This window comes from Amyelois transitella, chromosome 2 (genome assembly GCF_032362555.1).
Source record: "Amyelois transitella isolate CPQ chromosome 2, ilAmyTran1.1, whole genome shotgun sequence".
Lineage (NCBI taxonomy): Eukaryota > Metazoa > Arthropoda > Insecta > Lepidoptera > Pyralidae > Amyelois > Amyelois transitella.
In genome coordinates this window covers 1,091,000-1,113,400 of record NC_083505.1, presented here as the reverse complement: position 1 = coordinate 1,113,400, position 22,401 = coordinate 1,091,000, and the positions used below count along the sequence as shown (strand labels likewise).

The 22,401-nt window shown below is 39.0% G+C and overlaps 1 protein-coding gene across 1 annotated transcript in view; it reads left to right on the top strand.

Moving 5' to 3' along the window:
* Positions 1-76: 76 nt before the first annotated feature.
* The window catches only part of LOC106136834 (uncharacterized), a 40,285-nt gene continuing 17,960 nt past the window's right edge, over positions 77-22,401 (top strand). The window contains exons 1-22 of the mRNA XM_060947689.1: positions 77-170; positions 634-889; positions 1,810-1,925; positions 3,391-3,533; positions 3,919-4,093; positions 4,563-4,727; positions 5,175-5,321; positions 5,997-6,224; positions 7,244-7,299; positions 7,983-8,115; positions 9,645-9,779; positions 11,438-11,567; positions 12,583-12,728; positions 13,162-13,298; positions 14,106-14,236; positions 15,562-15,697; positions 17,234-17,351; positions 17,833-17,949; positions 18,693-18,824; positions 19,345-19,436; positions 20,372-20,525; positions 21,470-21,627. Of these exons, the coding sequence (XP_060803672.1) occupies positions 81-170; positions 634-889; positions 1,810-1,925; positions 3,391-3,533; positions 3,919-4,093; positions 4,563-4,727; positions 5,175-5,321; positions 5,997-6,224; positions 7,244-7,299; positions 7,983-8,115; positions 9,645-9,779; positions 11,438-11,567; positions 12,583-12,728; positions 13,162-13,298; positions 14,106-14,236; positions 15,562-15,697; positions 17,234-17,351; positions 17,833-17,949; positions 18,693-18,824; positions 19,345-19,436; positions 20,372-20,525; positions 21,470-21,627 (3,095 nt within the window). The 5' untranslated portion in view covers positions 77-80. The remainder of the gene's footprint in view (positions 171-633; positions 890-1,809; positions 1,926-3,390; positions 3,534-3,918; positions 4,094-4,562; positions 4,728-5,174; positions 5,322-5,996; positions 6,225-7,243; positions 7,300-7,982; positions 8,116-9,644; positions 9,780-11,437; positions 11,568-12,582; positions 12,729-13,161; positions 13,299-14,105; positions 14,237-15,561; positions 15,698-17,233; positions 17,352-17,832; positions 17,950-18,692; positions 18,825-19,344; positions 19,437-20,371; positions 20,526-21,469; positions 21,628-22,401) is intronic.

Below are 22,401 nucleotides of genomic sequence, written 5' to 3'. Positions count from 1 at the left end.
TGTATTTGATAAGGTTTTTACCGTACTAATTAAATCAATTCATAATTAATTAGCTAGGTTTAAAGTAATTCGAAACGATAATGAAGAGACATAGCTCTTTTGGCAAAGAAGTGGAATTCGCCGCGAGACCCAGCACAGATGTGGAACTCCAAGTGGTGTATAAGGAAGAGGTGGGTCTAAACATATATTTTTATTCTAACTCCTGTGTCATTACCACAACAAGAAGCCCGGGAGCCCTTGTCTCGAGGTCCTCCGTGCTTCGGAAGGCACGCTTAGTCAAAGCCTCGGCCCAGCTGTCATGAATAGTTGACAGGTGAACTCACGCCGAAAACCCGGGGTTTAATCCGTACAGGGGATTTCCCCTTAGACAACAAAAAATCCTATAACTTCATAAGTATATACTCAATTGTAAATACTCGTAGTTTGATTACTTTAAGTGGCCTGAATAATCTGACACCAGTATTAGCTACTTATACACCACAACGGATGAACTACCCACAAGAATATGAAGTTTATTATCCTATCCGTTAGTTGCGTATGGTCCTATTCTTTAGTACTGGCAACCACACGGCATGATATACATTGACGACACTAAGCAAATAAGATACATATTTTAATTTCTCGTCTCAACAGTTGGAATACCCGCCCTGGTACTGCAAAGAGCGCCTCTTCCAGTATCTCCACTCGGCGCCCGAGGACCCTGTCTGGAATGGCTTCATCTGCATCCTGGTGCTCGCAGCCATCGTCTGGGTCGTCATAGAGGAGACCCATCGCTATGTGGAGATCGCTGATCTCATGTACAACTTTATCTATGGAGCGCACGTACTTGGCATCGCGTATAATACTTTCGTGACGACAGAACATTCTGAAGTTGATATGTGGATCTTGTGTTAGTTTATTTTCGTCTTTCTCAAGTGTGCAATAAAAAGTTGACAAACAAACTAATGTACGTTAGTTAATTCTCCCGTTGTTCCAGTCCGCTTCGCCTTAGATTTCGGTACATATTTCCACTACGTATTATACATCAAGAGACAAAAGATTCTGAAGTCAATTTGTTATTACTTGCGCTTGCATCGTCCGTTCAGTTATTTGTGTAAGTATATCTTGATTACTTATCAAAGAAAGCTAGTGTGTCAGCAGTGGTGAGGCGTTTTAGGTATAACGTCGCAGTTTTGAGAAATGAGAAATAATTTAAAGATCCATAGAATAACTACAAACTTTATTAGGACTGGTTTTACAATGTTTAAGAGGTCGTGGGTTAGCTATAGACACAAGATCCAGCAAGAAGCAGCCAGAGGATAGCGAGCTAGTTAACATGGTGAACGCTGAAGTAGACCAAAGGCAAAGGCTTTTATAGGGTTCACGGGCTGTGAAGAGGGGCGCAGGGGAGAGCCAAGCGGCACGACGATATAATGATAAAGTAATAATGACGACTATTTTATTATTTTAGATTATATCGACCTGTGTATGTCATCTTATATTTTTGTTAGAAGTACCTACAACTATAAAAGTGATCTTAATGAATAACTTACAATCATAAATTTTTCAATTGGTCCGAACTGATATGCTACAGGAAGTTAGTTCATTTATTCAATAATTAAAAACAAATTGCTAGAACTTTCTCGAAAAACCATTAGGAACTATAGAACTATCGTGGATGCAAAGAGTAGGTACTCTTACAAAACTTTGATATGCTGGAAATTATTATGCCAACTTCATGCACACTAGCGGGTCTATGTGTATTATACGGGATTCGCCGTTATGGTAGAAATCGCAGTGATTAATTTACGTATTATGATATACTTTTAGGGGATTTGAACGGCTACAATCTGAACGGCAGCATTCTCGGCACCTCGCTGAAATACATTTACATATTTGCCGTGTTGCGGATCAGTTGGGCGTGCATTTGGTTGCAACTCGACGAGGTTTGTAGTTGAATAATAAATTATATTTATAAGACTGTTCAGATTGTTATAGTTAGTTTTCTACATTTCATAGTTTCACAGACATATTCATAAGTAGGTTTGTCGCTACTGACTAAAAATGTCGAAGCAGAACTACAATAAAAAAAAGTACCTACACAAATCTTAATGGAATGTAGGATTTGGCAATCGCGTCCTGCATTCAAAGTTGTGACAACAATAAATCGACAACTTAAAGACATATAAAACTACTAGCTAATTCGAACCAGTAGTTCCTGAGATTAACTCGTTCAAACAAACAAACAAACTTTTCAGCTTTGTAATATTAGTATGGATTTGCACAATCTTTTACAAAATTTTTCGATCTTTTACGAAATTGATATAACCTTTGAACCGGGCTCATAATGGAATAAACTATGAGCAGGAACATAGTACACATGTTTTTAACGCGCGAAAAACTATCGCTATTTCGCTTTTTATTATGACATGACGTGAAACAGACAATAGGCTATTTGACTGTATTAAAAATATACATTTCTTTTATGTCATCAGTCTTAAAATTATTTTTTTGGAGCGATTTGTATTAACGCGAGATAAAAATATTGCATTATTTTAACAAAATCCGTCTCAGAAAATTAGGTTTTTATATGCAGCTGTCACGTGACTAAAAACGAACGTGATTGGCTATTTCTATTATGACGTCAATTATCCATAAACAGACTGTGCATCGTACCGTTCCTTAATGTTCGCTATTATTTTTCAAGATTTTATAAGTGTTTGATCGCTCAGGATTACTCAGATAACATAGGTATTTAATAAAGGAAACCAATTCCGCGAAAGCTGACAGTCGAAACCTACCAAAAGTGGACGCAATAATGGTTGGCGTCTTTTTCAAAAACAATCCAGATTTCTATGCTGCCGAACTGAGGAATGTGAAAACATCAATGTAAGTATATCTTGGTAACCACTGATCTTAGATCATGATCTGAAACCACTTCTTGCGAATATTCAAATCCATCGGTATAGAAAAAAACAGTTTCGTAGGAGATTTTATTGTTGTATTAGTGAATTGAGGCACTGCACATAATTTATAGAAACTCATTTTAATAATTTTCACACATATGACGTGGCACAAGTTAAATAAAACAAGAGAAAATAAAAACTTTTCGAAACACCAACAAGATTTGTATGATATTTACACGAAATTTACGTCACTGCATGCCATGGCCGCCATATTGCTAAAAGTCGCGTTTTGGCGGCATATTTGAATATTTCATTTTCTTTTTCGATTTTTTAATAAAATAGCTGTAATAAAGGCAGAAAAGTATTTTTTTAGGGCTCCTTATAAACAAATAAATACCCTAAGATAGTTTTTAGAACTTTGTCAAATAGCCTATTATAGTTTATTGCGGCGTCGCGCGTGCCACGACACGGGGGCTGATAATGTTACCGGTCTATTACTTCGCAGTATGAAAACAACAAGGGCCAACAAGAATTCAGAGCTCTGAAGTTCGTCCAGAATTACCAGGAGTTGACCAGAGACACGGAGTCCGTGCAGTCCAAGTTCCTGTCAGCCATATACATTGTGAACAAGATGTTTATACCTATCGGGTTTGTGATTCACATAAGATACAATCTGGTAGATAATAAAAAGATTTAGTGTTGTGGTTCCCGGCACCAATAGAAAAAAGAAACCTATTCTTTTTGAGTCTTTATCATGGATGTCGTAAAAGACGACTAAGGGATAGGCTTATAAACTTGGGATTCTTCTTTTAGACGATGGGCTAGCAATCTGTCGCTATTGAATCTCAATTCTATCTTAAAACCAAATAGCTGAACGTGGCCTACCAGTTATTTAAGACTGTTGGCTCTGTCTACCCGTAAGGGATATAGACGTGATTATATGTACGTATGTATATATTAGGCTTATTCATTCTGTGTAATTTGTCCCGTATATATTTATATATAAAAAATTACAATGAAATAATATCCTCAGACCATCAGTGCCTCCAGCCAATGACATAGAGCGTCTGATATGCCTGATGATAATGATAAGTGGTTGCCTGGTGGTGACGGGTGCGGCCGTCGCGTCGCTCTCCCTCGTCATCAGCATTTACATGAGGCCGGAGGAAGCATTCCGCGCTAGGTACAGACTCATCATGAAGGAAATGGTAAGGTCATTGGCTTTATGATATACCTACCCAGTGCATGTATAAGACTGTGTATTTGTATTAATTAGAATCACTGCCGTGTGGTTTCCGGCACTAATACAAAAAAAAATATATATATACATATAGTCACGTCTATACGCCCTTGCGGGATATACAGAGCCAACAGTCTCAAAAAGACTGATAGGCCACATTCAGCTTTAAGATAAAATTGAGATTCAAATAGCGAAAGGTTGTTAGCCCATCGCCTAAAAGAAGAATCCCAAGTTTATACGCCTATCCCTTAGTCGCCTTTTACGACATCCATGGAAGAGAGACGGAGTGGTCCTATTCTTTTTTCTATTGGTGCCGGGAACCAAAAGTTACAATAAAAAAAAATACTCACATAAAATTTATACCTACTCACAAATGAGTCCTTGTTACTTACTTATATAAATAAAATTCATTCATACATTCATTCAAAAATGTGCAGAGCGAGACCAACGTGCCGCCCAGTCTCCGGCAAAAGGTGGAGACGTTCTACAAGATGTACTGGCACAAACAGCGGGCTGTCTCCGAGGCGCAGTTGCTGAAGACGTTCCCGCCGACGCTGCCGACCCTCATCTTCACCGACATCTACTTCGAGGCCACACAGCGGGTGAGATTTCAGAACAACCTTAAGACACGACCGTGCCGTGTGGTTCCCGGCACCAATACTAAAAAAGAATAGGACCACTACATCTCTTTCCCCATGGATGTCGTAAAAGGCGACTAAGGGATAGGCTTGCAAACTTGCGATTCCTTTTTAGGCGATGTGCTAGCTACCTGTCACTATTTGAATCTCAATTCTATCGTTAAGCCAAATAGCTGAACGTGGCCATTTAGTCTTTTCAAGACTGTTGGCTCTGTCTACCCCGCAAGGGATATAGACGTGACCATATGTATGTATGTATGTACCAATCAAATCTTAGATTTGAGGTACGAATAAAAACCACGCCCACCAGTTGCGACGTCACATTCACCGACAATTGCCACTTCTTTAGTCTTGATATTATTATTAGGAAAATATGCTTGATTCCTTCAACTATTTATTTCAATTCTTCAGAATCGCATTCTGTGCGATCTCCGGTTTGAGTTCCTGTGCGAGTTGGCCAAGAAGATGACCACCATCAACTACATCCCTGGTGACGTCATCATCAAAAGGAACACGACGAAGTCGTCCATCATTTTTATCACCTACGGAGACGTTGAGGTAAAAAACCTGTAAGAATATCTACCAACTGAAATATTATTCTACCTTGGTGGAAAAGCATCTTCGTTTTTGGAATGTTTGTAATGAATAGCACCCGTATAGTATTCACATTTTTTTATGTAGACAATGGCATACATTGAGAAGATTTTCTGTATTTGTAAATTGACGTCCAGTGATAATACTGCAGTGTAATTCGTTCTGCCGCTTCATCTACCTACACATGCGCTTTGGAAGCAGTAGTAAATATAATTAGATTTAAGTTATATGACGTTAATAAGTGATGCCTTCTATCCAATTTTGAGTCAACAGTCAACCAAAATATAAAGGAAAATCCATAATTAAGAAGGAAGCGCACATAAAAAGCATTGAGGATGCTTTAAAAAACTTTGTTCGTCTTTCTTTGCCGTGTGGTTCCCGGCACCAATAGAAAAAAGAATAGGACCAGTCCATCTCTTCCCATGGATGTCGTAAAAGGCGACTAAGGGGTAGGCTTATAAACTTGGGATTCTTATTTTAGGCGATGGGCTAGCAACCTGTCACTATTTGAACCTCAATTCCATCTTAAAGCCAAACAGCTGAACGTGGCCTATTAGTCTTTACAAGACTCTTGGCTCTGTCTACCCCGCAAGGGATATAGACGTGATTATATGTATGTTTGTGTGTATGTCTTTCTAGATGGTAACAGCCGAGGACGATAGCACGCCCATCCTCCGCATGACCCGAGGTACCGTGCTGTCTCCGTGCGCCGGTGGCGTGGTGGCCGCCTGCGCCAGGTCCCACGTGATGATCAGAGCGGCTTCGTTCTGCACAGCGCATGTGCTGCATGTCGCAGATCTGTGGCGAGTGGCACTGAAGTACGGGAAGACCAATTATCAGTCCGAAGCCATCTTGGAAGCGTTTTATGTTAGTTATTTTTCTGTAGAGCTAGTAACAGGCAGGAGTGGTCTCTAGTGTCAAAGGGGTCGCGTTTGCCTGCGCCAGATCAGAGTGGCTTGGTTTAGCACACGTCCACAATTTACATTTAAGAGATCTATATTTGTAAATTGACGTCCGATGAAAATGCTGCAGTGTAATGTTTGTTCCGCCGCTTCTTTCTTCACATGCGCTTTGGAAGCGGTAGTAGTTATAATTAGATTTGAGTGATGTGACGTCAATAATTGATACCTTGTATCCAATTTTGAAAATAAATCTATTCTATTCACAGCTGATGGGCTGCACGTCGCAAATCTATGGCGCGTGGCGCTTAAGTACAGGAACAACAATATCTGTGCAGTGCCGTGTGGTTCCCGGCATCAATAAAAAAAAAGAATAGGACCACTCCATCTCGTCACCATGGATGTCGTAGAAGGCGACTAAGGAATAGGCTTATAAACTTGGGATTCTTCTCTTAGGTGAGGCAAAAAGCAAAACGTGGCCTATAAGTCTTTCAAGACTGCTGGCTCTTTCTACCCCGCAAAGGATATAGACGTGACTATATGTATGTATGTAAGTACAATATTTGTACGAAGCCGTACCGGAGGCGTTTTATGTTAGTTATTTTTGTAAAAGTTAACAGGTAATGTGGTAAGCTCCAAAGCTTGAGTGGTCGCCCTGCATCAGGCTTCAGAGCGGCTTTCTTCTGCAGAGCTTATGTACCGGAAGAGCAACTATCCGATGTTATGCTATTTTGGCGGCAGGCGGTTTTTTTTTCTTTTTTAAGAGCTGTTTCAATGTGTTTTAGAGTTCCCTGTTAGTTTATCAGAAAACTGATGTTATTAGATATCTGATTTCTGTTAGTACCTACTCCAGAATGATCTGTAACATTCAAGATTATGTGGTATGTGATAACATGATTAATAGCAGTCCACGATGTTCAACAACTCTTTTTTACCTAAAATGTTGTAGTACGTAAATCTATCAATGCCTAGTTATTTTTTTCTCAGAATCACTTCGATAAAGTCAAAACGCATTACAACACGAAGTTTCGTGAAGAAGCCAAGTAAGTTGAGTTTATACCTTTTTACCTACATTACACCCGTCTTGAAAAAAGACATGTACTCGTACCTATGTGTAATACATGTCTTTTTTCAAAAAAGACATGTACTCGTATGTGTAATACATGTCTTTTTTCAAGACGGGTAGGCAGAGACTACATATTTCCAATTGCCCCTACAGATACTTACGTAGTACTCTTGACCTGACCTGTCCCCAGACTTTTCATCTAAGCCTAGATTAACCAATGTCTAACTTTACCATTTCAATAGCTTTTTCAGTTTCTTGTTTACATACATATAAACACGTCTATATTCCTTGCGGGTTAGACAGAGCCAACAGTCCCGAAAATACCAATATGCCACGTTCCACTTTTTTGTTAAATGATGATGAATGAATGATGAATTGAGATTTAAATAGTGACAGGTTGCTAGCCCATCGCATTAAAGAAGAATCCTGAGTTTATAGGCCTATATCCCTTAGTCACCTTTGACGTCATCCATGAGAAAGAGATGGAGTGGTGCTATTCTTCTATTAGAGTACCTAACGGAAACCACACGGCAGTTACTTGTTTAAAGTATAAATACAGAATTTCGTTTGGCTTCTGGTCTAGCTTTAGGAAAAGATTCTAAAAAAAACATATCTTTTAGAATATTAAAGATTAATCTGTTTTCTTTATGTTTTATAAAGATATAAAAGCAGCATTCTAAGCTTCAAGAACAACCTGAGGGTACTGAAGCAAACGACTGACGCCCAGGGCAACCTGATTCTCGATCATCCCGAAATATTCCTGGAGATTGCTAGCAGTTACATCATGAGGAATGTACGTGGTTTCATATCTTCTTTTAAAAATTAATTAATAAAATTTCGTTTTTCTTCTTTTTATTCTGGATAAATAATTAATTAAATTTCGTTTTTATTCTTTTTTTTCTGGATAAATATGTGGCGATATCTCAGCCAATAACAGCGAAGAGTCTAAATCGCGCAAGCAAAGATTTCGCGGATTGGATCATATATACCAACCTCCGACATAACATCGACTGTCGCGCGGTTCCCCAGGCATAACACCTAGCCTGGCGGAAGATCTTCCCTTTGGTGGCGGTCGAGCCCGAATCATCGCTCCCGCTAGAAATATATAAAACTAGCTGTGCACTTCGTCCGCGTGGAATAGTTATTTTTGGGTATCATTGAAGCCCTCAAGGATGAATAATTTTCCCCGTTTTTTTCACATTTTCCATTATTTCTTCGCTCCTAATAGTTGCAGCGTGATGTTATTAGCCTAAAGCTTTCCTTGATAAATGGTCTATTCAACACAAAATTTTTCTTCAATTCGAACAGTAGTTCCTGAGATTAGCGCGTTCAAACAAACTCTTCACCTTTATAATATTAGTATAGATTAAATAGGTATATACGTCACGTCTAATATTGCGGTAAAGAGAAAGCCAACAGTTTTAAGAAAATACTGAAAGGCCACGTTTAGCTGTATGTCTTAAATAAGATTGAGATTGAAATAGTAACAGGTTGCTAACCTATATCGCCGACAATAAGAATCCCAAGTTTATTAGCCTTAGTCGCATTTTACAACATTCATGGGAAGATATGGATGAGTCTTATTCTACATACATACATATAATTACGTCTATACCCTTGCTGGATAGACAGAGCCAACAGTTTTGAAAAGACCGAAAAGCCACGTTCGGCTGTTTGGCTTAATGATAGAATTGGTATACAAACAGTGACAGGTTGCCAGTCCATCGCCTAAAAGAAGAATCCCAAGTTTATAAGCCAATGGAATTATTGCTTCGCTATATATAAGTTCGAGACTTGTGTTACGAGATACTAACTCAACGATACTATATTTTATAATACATACTTATATAGATAAACATCCAAGACCCAGGCCGAGCAGAAAAAGTTCTTTTCTCATCATGCCCTCACCGGAATTCGAACCCGGGACCTCCGGTGTCACAGACAAGCGTACTACCGCTGCGCCACAGAGGCCGTCAAGTTCGTCGTTGTTGATTCCGATACATACATACATACATACATATCGTCACGTCTATTTCCCTTGCGAGGTAGACAGAGCCAACAATCTTGAAAAGACTGAATGGCCACGTTCAGCTATTTGGCTTAATGATAGAATTGAGATTCAAATAGTGACAGTTTGCTAGCCCATCGCCTTAAAAAGGATCCCAAGTTTGTAAGCCTATCCCTAAGTCGCCTTTTACGACATCCATGAGAAAGAGATGGAATGGTCCTATTCTTTTTTGTATTGGTGCCGGAAACCACACGGCACGGATTCTGATACAACGGCATTTTGTTAATTCACGGCATGCTTTTTTTCGTTCGCAGCGTACAGATTCGTCAACGGACGAATCGGACGCGATCTGCCTCAAATCTACATTCCCCTGCATTCTCCAGCCGGACTCCTCAATGCAAGTGGCCTGGCAGATCGTGGTGTCGCTGTGCACTGTGGTTGCCGCCGTGGTAAGTTATTACTAACGTGTCAGAGCGGGACGCATACGGAATTTTGTATATCCTACTACTATTATAAAGGCGAAAGTTTGTATGGATGTTTGTTACTCTTTCACGCAAAAACTACTGAACCGATTACCATGAAATTTGGTATGTAGGTAGCTGAAGACCCAGAATAACACATAGGCTACTTTTTATCCCAGAGTTCCCGCGGGATTGATAGGGTTTCCATGCGGACGAAGTCGCGGGCGGCCTCTAGTAAGTAAATAAAAAAACATAGGTACTATATACTTAATATATAAGTTAATTATAAAAAAATATCTATAGGTACATATACGAAAACAGTAAAAATATTTTGTCTGTACATTTAGTATTTTTGACTGACTGTTCTCGTCAGCGAGATTTGAGTGCAATGTTGATATAAAATAAGTATAAAAATTTGGTTTGTTTGCAAAAGTGGGATGTTTTTGCTCTCGCTGGGGACAGCGGGACAGACAGCCTGAAAGCGGGACAATCCCGCCAAAAGCGGGACGTATGGTCACTTTAGTTATTACAGATATAGGTTTGTTCCCATTCAGTCACACCGCTATCTGCAAAACTGTTACTCAATGGGAAAAAAATTCCCGTTGTGTAGCAGTAGTAGGTACACATTGCAACTATTTACACCTATTTTTTGACCACCTTAAAACCACATTTTTCCCGGTTTAATTAAAATCAATTGAACCTTATAAAGTTAGTGGTTTAAGTCCAAGTACTTAATTTATTAATGTTTCCACTTGTCACGATCTCTGCATACTTTTTTCGCTTCATCCACATTTATAACTCTCTTATGCAAGCTCGGCGGTTTCGGGTACTTTTGACCTGACCCTTTGCCAGGACGTCCTTAATTTGATCAAGATACGTTCGTCTAGGCCTTCCCACTCCGACCTTTCCCTCCACTCTCTCCTTGTATATTTGCTTAGTCAACCTGCTCTCATTCATCCTCTCCACATGACCAGAAGACTATCTTAACATATCCTTTTCTATTCTTGTTACTACATCTTCTTTCACATCACAACATACGCTTATTACGCTGTTTCTTATGCGGTAATTTTCACACCGATCATACTCCTTAACGCTCTTATTTCCACTGCATTGTAGTCTCTGCATTCCCTTTCAGGAAAAAGGCGTGATTTTATGTATGTATGTACCTTGTTAATAAATGGAGCATGTGGTTTAATTGGTTAATACAATTTTGGTTTGAAATCATTGACACTCACAAGTGTAGTTAGTTACGCTGTTTCTTCTAAACCTACATGATATTTGGAAGCGGTAGTAAATAAAAATTAGACTTAAGTCATGTTGACGTCAATAAGCGATATCTTGTATCCAATTTTGAAAATAAATCTATTATATTCTAATCAAGAAGATTTTCTATATGATTACTCTGAAAGTTTTGTACGCCTGTCACCCTTTCCATCATGTCTCCTATCTCTGGTCTGCTGGAAGGTATTTCTTTAGAAATAAGCAGAACCTTTACACGTTTGTTTCTTTTGTTTATCATTACTGATGTTATCTATGTACATGAATTGGTTAAAAAAATAAAAATAAAGATGACAAGTCCTGTTATAATATTCAATAGACACGGAACTTTTATCTTCAGTTCATCATCAGAATGTACTTATTGGCAGGTGATCCCTTATTACGTGGTGTTCGTCGCGACGTGGCCCATAGAGTTCGAGCTGTTTCGCAACTTTATTGACGTCATCAACATCATCGACGTCATCGTGCACTTGTCCACGGGCGCTAATGTTGAGGAAGGTGGAACTTTTTATTTTATTACATACATACATTCATACATATAATCACGTCTATATCCCTTGCGGGGTAGACAGAGCCAACAGTGTTGTAAAGACTGATAGGCCACGTTCAGCTATTTGGCTTAATGATAGGATTGAGATTCAAACAGTGACAGTGCCCATCGCCTAAATGAAGAATCCCAAGTTTGTAAGCCTATCCCTTAGTCGCCTTTGACGACGTCCATGGGAAAGAGATAGAGTGGTCCTATTCTTTTTTCTATTGGTGCCGCGAACCACACGGCATTTTTTATTTTAAGTGTCCACTTGTTTACATTCAGTCCCTCAGATTGATAAATATAACACTTCATTTGAACTACCTACAAGCTGCAAAACTAAGTAACTTATTATTCGCTGTTATAATCCATTTGGTGCCGTGTGGTTCCCGGCACCAATAAAATGCCGTGTGGTTCCCGGCACCAATAAAAAGAAGAATAGGACCACTCCATCTCTTTCCCATGGATGTCGTAAAAGGCGACTAAGGGATAGGCTTACAAACTTGGGATTCTTTTTTAGGCGACAGGCTAGCATAACCTGTCACTATTTGAATCTCAATTCTATCATTAAGCCAAATAGCTGAACGTGGCCTTTCAGTCTTTTCAAGACTGTTGGCTCTGTCTACCCCGTAAGGGATATAGACGTGATGATATGTATGTATGTATGTATAATCCATTTTAGTATTGGGGCCAGATAAGTCACGGTTCCGTCGTCACCTCTCTGAAGGTCTGGGGTGCTCCTATGTGTTAGCCGAGTCACAAGTGACTGCAGTTTGTCTTCGGCTACCTATGCAAATGAATCTAACCCATACAGGATTTTGCCTCCTTCCAGTTGCTTAGATGTGTAGGTTTCCTCACGACGTTTTCCCGTACCGTAAGATGAGGCTTGTATACAAGAAGATCATCTGTTAGCTGAGCAATCAAACTAATTTTGGCTCCCAAAATACGAGATTTTTTTTATGAAACTGCATAACCTCTTTTTAGGTGTACCTATAAACTTCATGCAGACGTCCTCTCAACAAATGCGTAGCATATGGTTTATTCTGGATGTGGCGGCCATTTTGCCCATTTTCTTCTTTATTGGCGATGGTCAGTTCAACGGGATAAACAAGCTGTTGAAGATCCCCAAGGTATTTCTTTAAATAATAGAATACAGTAGTAAAGTTGGTTGAAAGAGCTAGAGCTATTGGTTGGTTAGTCCCTAAAGCGACCAATATGCTCATGGGACCAATTCAAGAGTTCAGAGACGAGTTCAATTGTTTTGTTGTCATTTGTACATACATAAATACATATAGTCACGTCTATAGTCATAGTAAGACTGATGCTAGCCCATTTGTATTGGTGCCGGGAACCACACGGCACGTCATTATAAATTTGGTTATTAAGAACAGAAATGCTACTGTCAGCTTTTGATTCATCTATGATTTTTGTTATTCCCAGTAACTAGAATTTCGTCTTTTTATCAAGTCCATTAATTAAAATTATTCTTTTCTTATGACGCGAAGTTTAAATTTTTTAGGCCACATCTTTAGCGTATTAGTTCACATTGTTGTTTTTTCCAAGGTATTCCGCAACCTCAAATCGTTGGAAGAGTTGTGTGTGTACAGCAGTAACAAGATGCGGCTGATCTCCTTCACTCTGCTGACGCTTATCGCCTGCTACCTCATAGCCACCCTGCAGCAAGGGTTCATGTGTTTTCAGTTAGTTTCTCAATTTTCATTTTCATCGAAATTCTGGAATGAATGTTGATGTAGCGTAAGAAGTATGCCTTGATCGTGGCAAGGTAGTCTGTCTACGCATTAGGCCGATTTCAAATGCTCTGGAAAAGAGTCGGGTTTTTATGTATGTATGTATGTGTAAATTCTGCAAAAGTCATTGAGCTGCCCAGAGGAAATAGTCCATACCATAATGACTTGCTCAATTAATTTAGGATCACGTTAGTATGATTGACTCACACCAGATCTCCAGAAAAGTTAAGATGTAACTGGGATTTACTTTAGGAAAAAGATGAAGACAAGCATCATATTCGCTGGACCCTGAACACCAAGCTTAACGATGCATATAAAGATGTGGCTGATGTATTGAGAGACACTGTTAAACAGAGAGATAACTCAACATTAACAGCTGTCTTTAACGCTATGCACATGCACTTAGTCACGTCTGTATCCCTTGCGGGGGGATAGTGACAGGTTGCTAGCCCATCGCCTAAGAAGAATCCCTAGTAAATTTGCCATTTTCTTAGTCGCCTTTTACGACATCCACGGGTAAGAGATGGAGTGGTTCTATTCTTTTTAAGTGCCGTGAACCACACGGCATATAGACTGACCGCTATGAGAGAAGAAAGTAGTATTGATTTCATGCCAAACACCACGCCAGGATTCAGACGATATAATTTCTTCCTTCTAGAGACACTGATTAATCAAGATTAAACAATAAGAAATAAGATAAAATTAAATGGTTCTTGTCGTGTGTGGAAGTTGACACTAATAAGTCTTGCATAATTGTAGATTCGGCCACTGCTTAGTGAAAAACTACACGCACTCCCCTTACTGGCATAAGGAACCTCTGGACGATGACACGGTGGAAGCAAGACTGACTTTTGGGCTCTACTGGGCCATCTCAATCATGACCTTTACCAGTGAGAATAATTTGCTTGTCGGTTTTTTTATCTATTAAAAGGTAGAATAGAAGCCCCGTAATATTAACTATTGACGGCCTCTGTGGCGCAGCGGTAGTTCGCTTGTCTGCGACACCGGGGGTCCCGGGTTCGAATCCCGGCCAGGGCATGATGAGAAAATAACTTTTTCTGCTTGGCCTGGGTCTTGGATGTTTATCTGTTTAAGTATTTATTATAAAATAAAGTATCGTTGAGTTAGTATCTCGTAACACAAGTCTTGAACTTACTTCGAGGCTAACTCAATCAGTGTAATTTGTCCCGCATATATTTATTATTATTATATTATTATCGTCCTAACCCAAAAATTTTACATAAAACCCACGGGATTATTCACATGAAAGAGAAAGATAGATAGATAAAAACTTTATTCACTATCACAATACATTTGTTGGACACATACGTAATTAACAGTAATATAACAATGTCAATGTGCAATGTGCATGTATATACCACGAACAATGATGGACAGTGAAAAGGTCCTGACTCAGCATACCTGATGCCGCAGGTGTAGACACCGCGACGCTGATGATTCTGCCGGAGAATGGTTATATCTCCGACAGTTGTTCAAATCTCATTGGAATTTCCAACACTATCGTCGAAATAAATTGAACTTTTTAGACTCATTTGATTAGAATAAAAATTATGTATTATGTTGTTACTACCTTGCATCTTATTCTTTCTCACGCAATGTTCTTGTGGTTGCCTGGAAGATTCAAATTCAAATTCAAGCTTTTATTTGCATAATATGAGTACAACAAGGTCTTAAAATATGTATACCAGATCTTCATATTTACCCTTTCGGATGTTGCAAACATTTATTATGTATTAGTAGACATACAAACTTATACATACATGTATTATCACATTATAATTTGAAAATGAAGATTTTGTTTAATGTTATAAGGCCGCCTATTGTGCTTCATATTAACTTATCAAATCATCAGTGACGATGATATTAACTTAAATATTTTAAGCTGTGTGGTTCCCGGCACCAAAACAAAAAAGAATAGGACCACTCCATCTCTTTCCCATGGATGTGGTAAAAGGTGATTAAGGGATAGGCTTACAAACTTGGGATTCCTTTTTAGGCGATGGGCTAGCAACCTGTCACTATTTGAATCTCAATTCTATCATTAAGCCAAATAGCTGAACGTGGCCATTCAGTCTTTTCAAGACTGTTGGCTCTGTCTACCCCGCAAGGGATATAGACGTGACCATATGTATCTATGTATATTTTAAATGCAATAGAGGGTATTCATTCATTTGTTCATTCGTGCCACATATAGCGCATATGGAAATGTTCAAACTGAGTAAATGGGACAACGTAATCTACACCGTGCTCCTGCTAGAGATTTGTATCGTGATGCATATCTTCATCGAAGCCGTCTACTCGGCCACCATCATGGTCACCACCTTCCTCAGGTAATTCTTCATTGTCAAATGTTTCAGCTTCGTTATCATCTTTTTCTTGTTTTGATGATTGGAACGTTATGTATGTTTTTGCTCATTGGGGGAAGTCCCGTAACGCCGGACGGCACCTAGCGCCGGACACTCGTACTATTCAAGCGAGTACAAATCAGTTCGTTTCAAAATACAAGTGAAAGGGGTGCTGGGGCATACAGGTACAAGATCACGCGCCGTGCCTCACCAGCGACGCACACGGCCGCGGCAAGAGTAACAATTTGCTGTTTTAGGCTCGAAATCACGGCGTCACCTAAATATCAATGTAAGTAATTCTAGTATATTTATGCATTTACATTTGAGTGGTATTCAAAGATAAAATCAGTACTCGATTGTTATCCGTAAAATGGTAGAATATTATTACATCTTTTAAACAATTTAAGTAGGTACCATCTAATGAACGAAAATGTGTGTCCCTTAGCACCGGACACTAAGTCGTCTCTTAGTGCCGGACAGTAAACATATTGATATTTCTTGTAAGAAATTACGTATTTTATTCTAATTATTTAATTTTGTTTTAGAGTATAGAAGAAAGAAGATAGTTAAAATGGAAGAGAAAGAAAAGAAAGGATCCTGGGATCCACAGAGCTTACAAATTGCTATTGATAAGGTTATGTCAAAAGAACTGAGTGTAAGACAAGCTGCAATGCGATACAATATTCCTAAAAGCACTATACATTAAATAAAGGTCCTAAATCGAGAAGAAGTAACAATGAAACCAAAGTAAGGTAGATTCACTAACACCTTCTCAGCAGAGTATGAAGAAGTCTTGGTGGACCACATTAAAGATTTATCGAATAGATGCATGCCGCTCATGAAAAAGAAGTTTCTTAAATTAGCATACGACTTAGCTGAAGTCATGAAGATTCCTCATCGATTTAATAAAGAAAAAGGCAGAGCTGATAAATAAAAAATAAAAGTCGCAATAAAAAATTACGACTTCATGAAAAGGCATTCTGACATTTCGTTGAGAATACCGGAATCGACAAGCATGATGCGCCCCGTAGGATTTAACAAACCACGAGTGGATCTCTTCTACGACAACCTTGAAAAGCTGATGAAACAGCACAACATTCACACCCTCACGAATTTATAACTGTGATGAAACTGGTGTCAGTTGCGTGCACAAATATTCGTCCGGTACTAGGTGCCACTTTTTAAAATTATGTTTTTTGTTACCAAAGTTTGTTTGATAGTATTAATTATTTTTTAGCAGAGGTTGCATTTTTGTTAAATTAATTTGATTTCTAACTTTGTTATCTAATATAAGTCATAATTTTATAAACATTCCTTAAATATTTTATGTTTTATTTTGAAATAACCTTAGGTGTCCGCCACTGGGGGACTTCCCCCTAAGCCCTTACATTTAATGTTTAATTTTACTTGGTATATCTCATCTTACACTGAAACAATATTTTTGTAATTTTTAAGTGCTTGTCATTTATTTTGGAATCTTATAGCATTAGTGAAATATTTCAGGTATTTCTTTTATTTCAGAGATGACTATGACTCCACCATTTCGAACGTTAAGAACTTTCTGATCAGGAATGATGTAGACCCTCAGATGAGGAAGCGGTTCATCACCTATTTAGAACTTTGTTGGTATACTGATAAGGTAAACTTCAACAATTCTGATGGTAATGGTGGGATAATCTAAGAGGATGAAATATCTTAAAGGCACAGTAAAGATTTCACGTCTAATATTTTAATAAAGCAACCAAACCACCATATTTAGTTACAGCACCTTAAATGTAATCAAGTAAAGTCACGCATAAATAATAGGTATACTATCAAAAAAGTCGCAAAGTCGATTTTCGGCCTCAGTGGCGCAGTGGCAATGCGCTCGTCTGTGACACCGGAGGTCCCGGGTTCGAATCCCGGCCAGGGCATGATGAGAAACGGAACTTTCTTTGATTGGCCTGGGTCTTGGATGTTTATTTATATAAGTATTTATTACAAAATATAGTATCGTTGAGTTAGGATCTCGTAACAAAAGTTTCAAACTTACTTCGAGGCTAACTCAATCTGTGTAATCTGTCCCGTATATAGGTATTTATATTTATTATTATTTATTTTAATTAAGAATCTGTTCTCAGGCATACTCCATGACAAACAAGAAGAAATCAATATTTCACGACCTCCCTCCTCACGTTTATCAAGAGATAGTTTCGAGAAAACGCAGCAAATACATACTCAATATACCATTTATGAAAGTAAGAAAGTTTAAGTAGTAAGTAAGTTTGCCGACCAACTAAGACAAAAACCAACATTGAAATTAATCATAACACAATCCAGGGTCGCCAATATCTTTAAGGTAATTTATCACGAAGCTACTTCTAATCTGATTTAGCTTGCATTAGGTAAACGTATTTTTTTACTTTCGCCTGATTATGAATCTAGCTACCTCTAGCAATGAGAACTTGTGTCTGTGGTAAAGTCTAGATGATAGATTAAACACTTACAATTGTGCCTCTCGCCTACCCACGAAGGACGGTTTATTTGCTTGCCGTGGCTTCTAACTCGGCAGTAGAAGTCGCATCATTTTAGGCTAATACATACATACATATGGTCACGTCTTGCGGGGTAGACAGAGCCAACAGTCTTGAAAAAACTGAATGGCCACGCTCAGTTATTTGGATAAAGAGAGAATTCAGATTCAAATAGTGACAGGTTGCTAGCCCATCGTCTAAAAAAGAATCTCAAGTTTGTAAGCCTATCCCTTAGTCGCCTTTTAAGACATCCATGGGAAAGAGATGGAGTGGTCCTATTCTTTTTTTCATTGGTGCCGAGAACCACGCAATTTTAGGCTCATAGGGTTTTTAAACCATTGGCACGGTCGAGGAAGACTTGTTGTCTCTTGTGGCATTCGTGGATAGTGGCGTAGTGCTTCGAGTGTTCTAAACTGACGCGAATCACAAGAGACATAAAACAAACTTGGTCATGTCGTTTCTCACAGCTTCTGTCCAGAGCTGACCTGAAGACCATATCGTCCACGGCACGCTTGTTCTACACGTCTCCCAACGAAATACTGATGAACACGGGTGACATCACCAATGAGATGTTTGTCATCAAGCAGGGTATGTGTGAAGTGAGTATTTCTATTTAAATCATCTTCTGCGTAGGTTAGTAGGTACATCAAAATTATCATTTGTAAATCGTGTATTTAACCTCCCTGAAAATTTCAATAAGCTGGACATCCGACTATTTACTCTGGCACTTAATTTTAAATAACAAGACAACTTGATCTCTCATAGGGAGTACAAGAGAGGAGGTGAAGGGCACTTGACTTTCAATAACCTATAAGGTAGTTTATCGTCAGAAAATAACGAACAGTCGACTGTTAAATAGAATACTATCTCTGAATACATATTTACATACATACATACATAAAATCACGCCTCTTTCCCGGAGGGGTAGGCAGAGACTACCTCTTTCCACTTGCCACGATCTCTGCATACTTCCTTCGCTTCATCCACATTCATAACTCTCTTCATGCAAGCTCGGCGGTTTCGATAATTTTGACCTGACCCTTTGCCAGGACGTCCTTAATTTGATCAAGATACGTTCGTCTAGGTCTTCCCACTCCGACCCTGAATACATATTTTCAGGTCATAAACCCAGACACAAGAGAAGTGGTCGCAGTGCTCAGCGCGAAAGGTCACTTCGGCGTTGCGGAGTGTATGTTACGTACGTTTCGTTTGTTTTTTTCTCTGTTCTTTTCATCATCTGCCTCGTCCTTTTAACTTTTTTATTTTATTTATCATAACACCGTTGTCATCTGTTAAACTTTCAAAATTTTATAGGTATTTCTGAATCTGCAGCTATGTATAGAATTACTTTTCCCAAGTTATTGTTATAAGTTTGAGTGTATACTATATAGTGTGTATGTATATAATATACCCTCAATATATATATATATGTATGTATATACTTGAGATTGAGATAGCCTCGAAGTAAGTTCGAGACTTGTGTTACGAGATACTAACTCAACGATACTTATTATATTTTTATAATAAATACTTATATAGATAACCATCCAAGACCCAGCCCAATCAAAAAAAGTTCTTTCCTCATCAGGCCCTGGCCGGGATTCGAACCCGGGACCTCCGGTGTCACAGACCAGCGTATTACCGCTGCGCCACAGAGGCCGTCTTAATGTATGAAACTTTGAGGGAAAACTGAGTGTAACTATGTTCCAATTTGGGTTAGGTTCCCATGTCTTAAAGCGCACCTTTCAAGGGAAGTTGGGATCTTAGGTTGGACTGTTAACCGGTATTATTGCCAAGAGAGATCGTGGCAAGTGGAAAGAGGTAGTCTCTGCCTACCCCTCCGGGAAAAGTATTTTTTATTTTTTTGACAAATTACACAGATTGAGTTTGCCTCGAAGTAAGTTCGAGACTTGTGTTACGAGATACTAATTCAACGATTCTATATTTTATAATAAATACTTATATAGATAAACATCCAAGACCCAGGCCAATCAGAGAAAGTTCTTTTCTCATCATGCCCTGGCCGGGATTCGAACCCGGGACCACCGGGGTCACAGACGAGCGTACTACCGCTGCGCCACAGAGGCCATCAAATATATTCCATATTTATGTATGTATATATTGCCAAGAGGAATAACAATGTAAGTAGGCACATGTTCAATCCCCAAGGTCTCCCGGTGTTCTACACGGTGCGTGCCGTCACCCACGTCCAGTTGTTCTCTATCTCCAAGAAGAATATGGGCAAGCTGATAGACATACCGCAGATCAAGTACGCGATCAAATACGCCCGATCTTTGCCTGTATGTCAATATTTATTTTATTTTTTATATACATACATTAGCGACCCGCCCCGGCTTCGCACGGGTGCAAAATTCGGAAAAAATTATACATAAAAACCTTCCTCTTGAATCACTCTACCTGTTACAAAAAACCGCATCAAAATCCGTTGCGTAATTTTAATGATTTAAGCATACAGACAAACAGACTAAAATAGCGACTTTGTTTTATACTATGTAGTGATACATACATAAAATCACGCCTCTTTCTCGGAGGTGTAGGCAGAGACTACCTCTTTCCACTTGCCACGATCTCTGCATACTTCCATCGCTTCATCCACATTCATAACTCTCTTCATGCAAGCTCGGCGGTTTCGAGTACTCTTGCTCTGACCCTTTACCAGGACGTCCTTAATTTGATCAAGATACGTTCGTCTAGGTCTTCCCACTCCGACCTTTCCCTCCACACTCACGTTATTTTATTTTTTCACTATTTTAAAATACATTCCACTAGAGAAAACGTACATAGGTATATAACATCGATATACATACATACATACATACGTCTTTATCAATAGCGGGGTAGACAGAGCCAACAGTCTTGAAAAACTGAAAGGCAACATTCAGCTGTTTGGCTTAATGATAGAATTGAGATTCAAATAGTTACCGTTTGCTAGCCCATCGCCTAAATGAAGAATCTCAAGTTTATAAGCATATCCCTTAGTTGCCTTTTACGACATTCACGGGAAAGAGATGGAGTGATCCTTTCTACACGGCGCAAATATAAAAAAAATAAGAAAATATCGATATAAAATATTGTATTATTGTCAAGTCATGAAAAACAGTACATGCGGTGTTTTTGTCTTCATGTTCTGAAGTTTAACTTGATCCCAGTCTAAATATATATATATATATCTATGAATATATCAACTTTCCCTAATTATATACGTATGTATCTCTCTGATAAGGAGTACAGGAACCTGCAGTATCGCCGGGACGCGTTCTTGTATTTCGAGCCGCCTGCGCCCGCGCCGAACCGGGAGAAATTCCGCCTCCCCAAGAAGTACGAGCAGGACACCGCCTTCCTGCAACCATTCACCAGACTGGGATTCCTCGCTGTGCTTAAGTAAATAAATAATAAATATATACGGGACAAATTACACTGATTGAGTTTGCCTCGAAGTAAGTTCGAGACTTGTGTTACGAGATACTAACTCAACGATACTATATTTTATAATAAATACTTATATAGATAAACATCCAAGACCCAGGCCAATCGGAGAAAGTTCGTTTCTCATCATGCCCTGGCCGGGATTTGAACCCGGGACCCCCGGTGTCACAGACAAGCGCACTACCGCTGCGCCACAGAGGCCGTCAAGTACATACATACATACATAAAATCACGCCTCTTTCCCGGAGGGGTAGGCAGAGACTACCTCTTTCCACTTGCCACGATCTCTGCACACTTCACATTCAAAACTAGATACAAGTACATAGTAATCATTTAATTTGAGACTACCTTTGCTTTGGTTTCTTGAAGGTCTCAAGTCTAGTAAGTAATTTTATGATGTGAAACCGCTTGACCAATTCTCATGAGAATCGGCCAACATCTTTTTTTCATACCCCGTAGTGATAAGGGTTGTCCATTCTTAACATTTTTATTAATAAAAATTATTTATATGGCAAAACAACGTATGCCGGAACAGCTAGTAGGTACCTAATGATATATGTTCAACAGACGGCCTCTGTGGCGCAGTGGTAGTACGCTTGTCTGTTACACCGGAGGTTCCGGGTTCGAATCCCGGCCAGGGCATGACGAGAAAAGAACTTTTTCTGCATGGCCTGGGTCTTGGATGTTTATCTATATAAGTATTTATTATAAAATATAGTATCGTTGAGT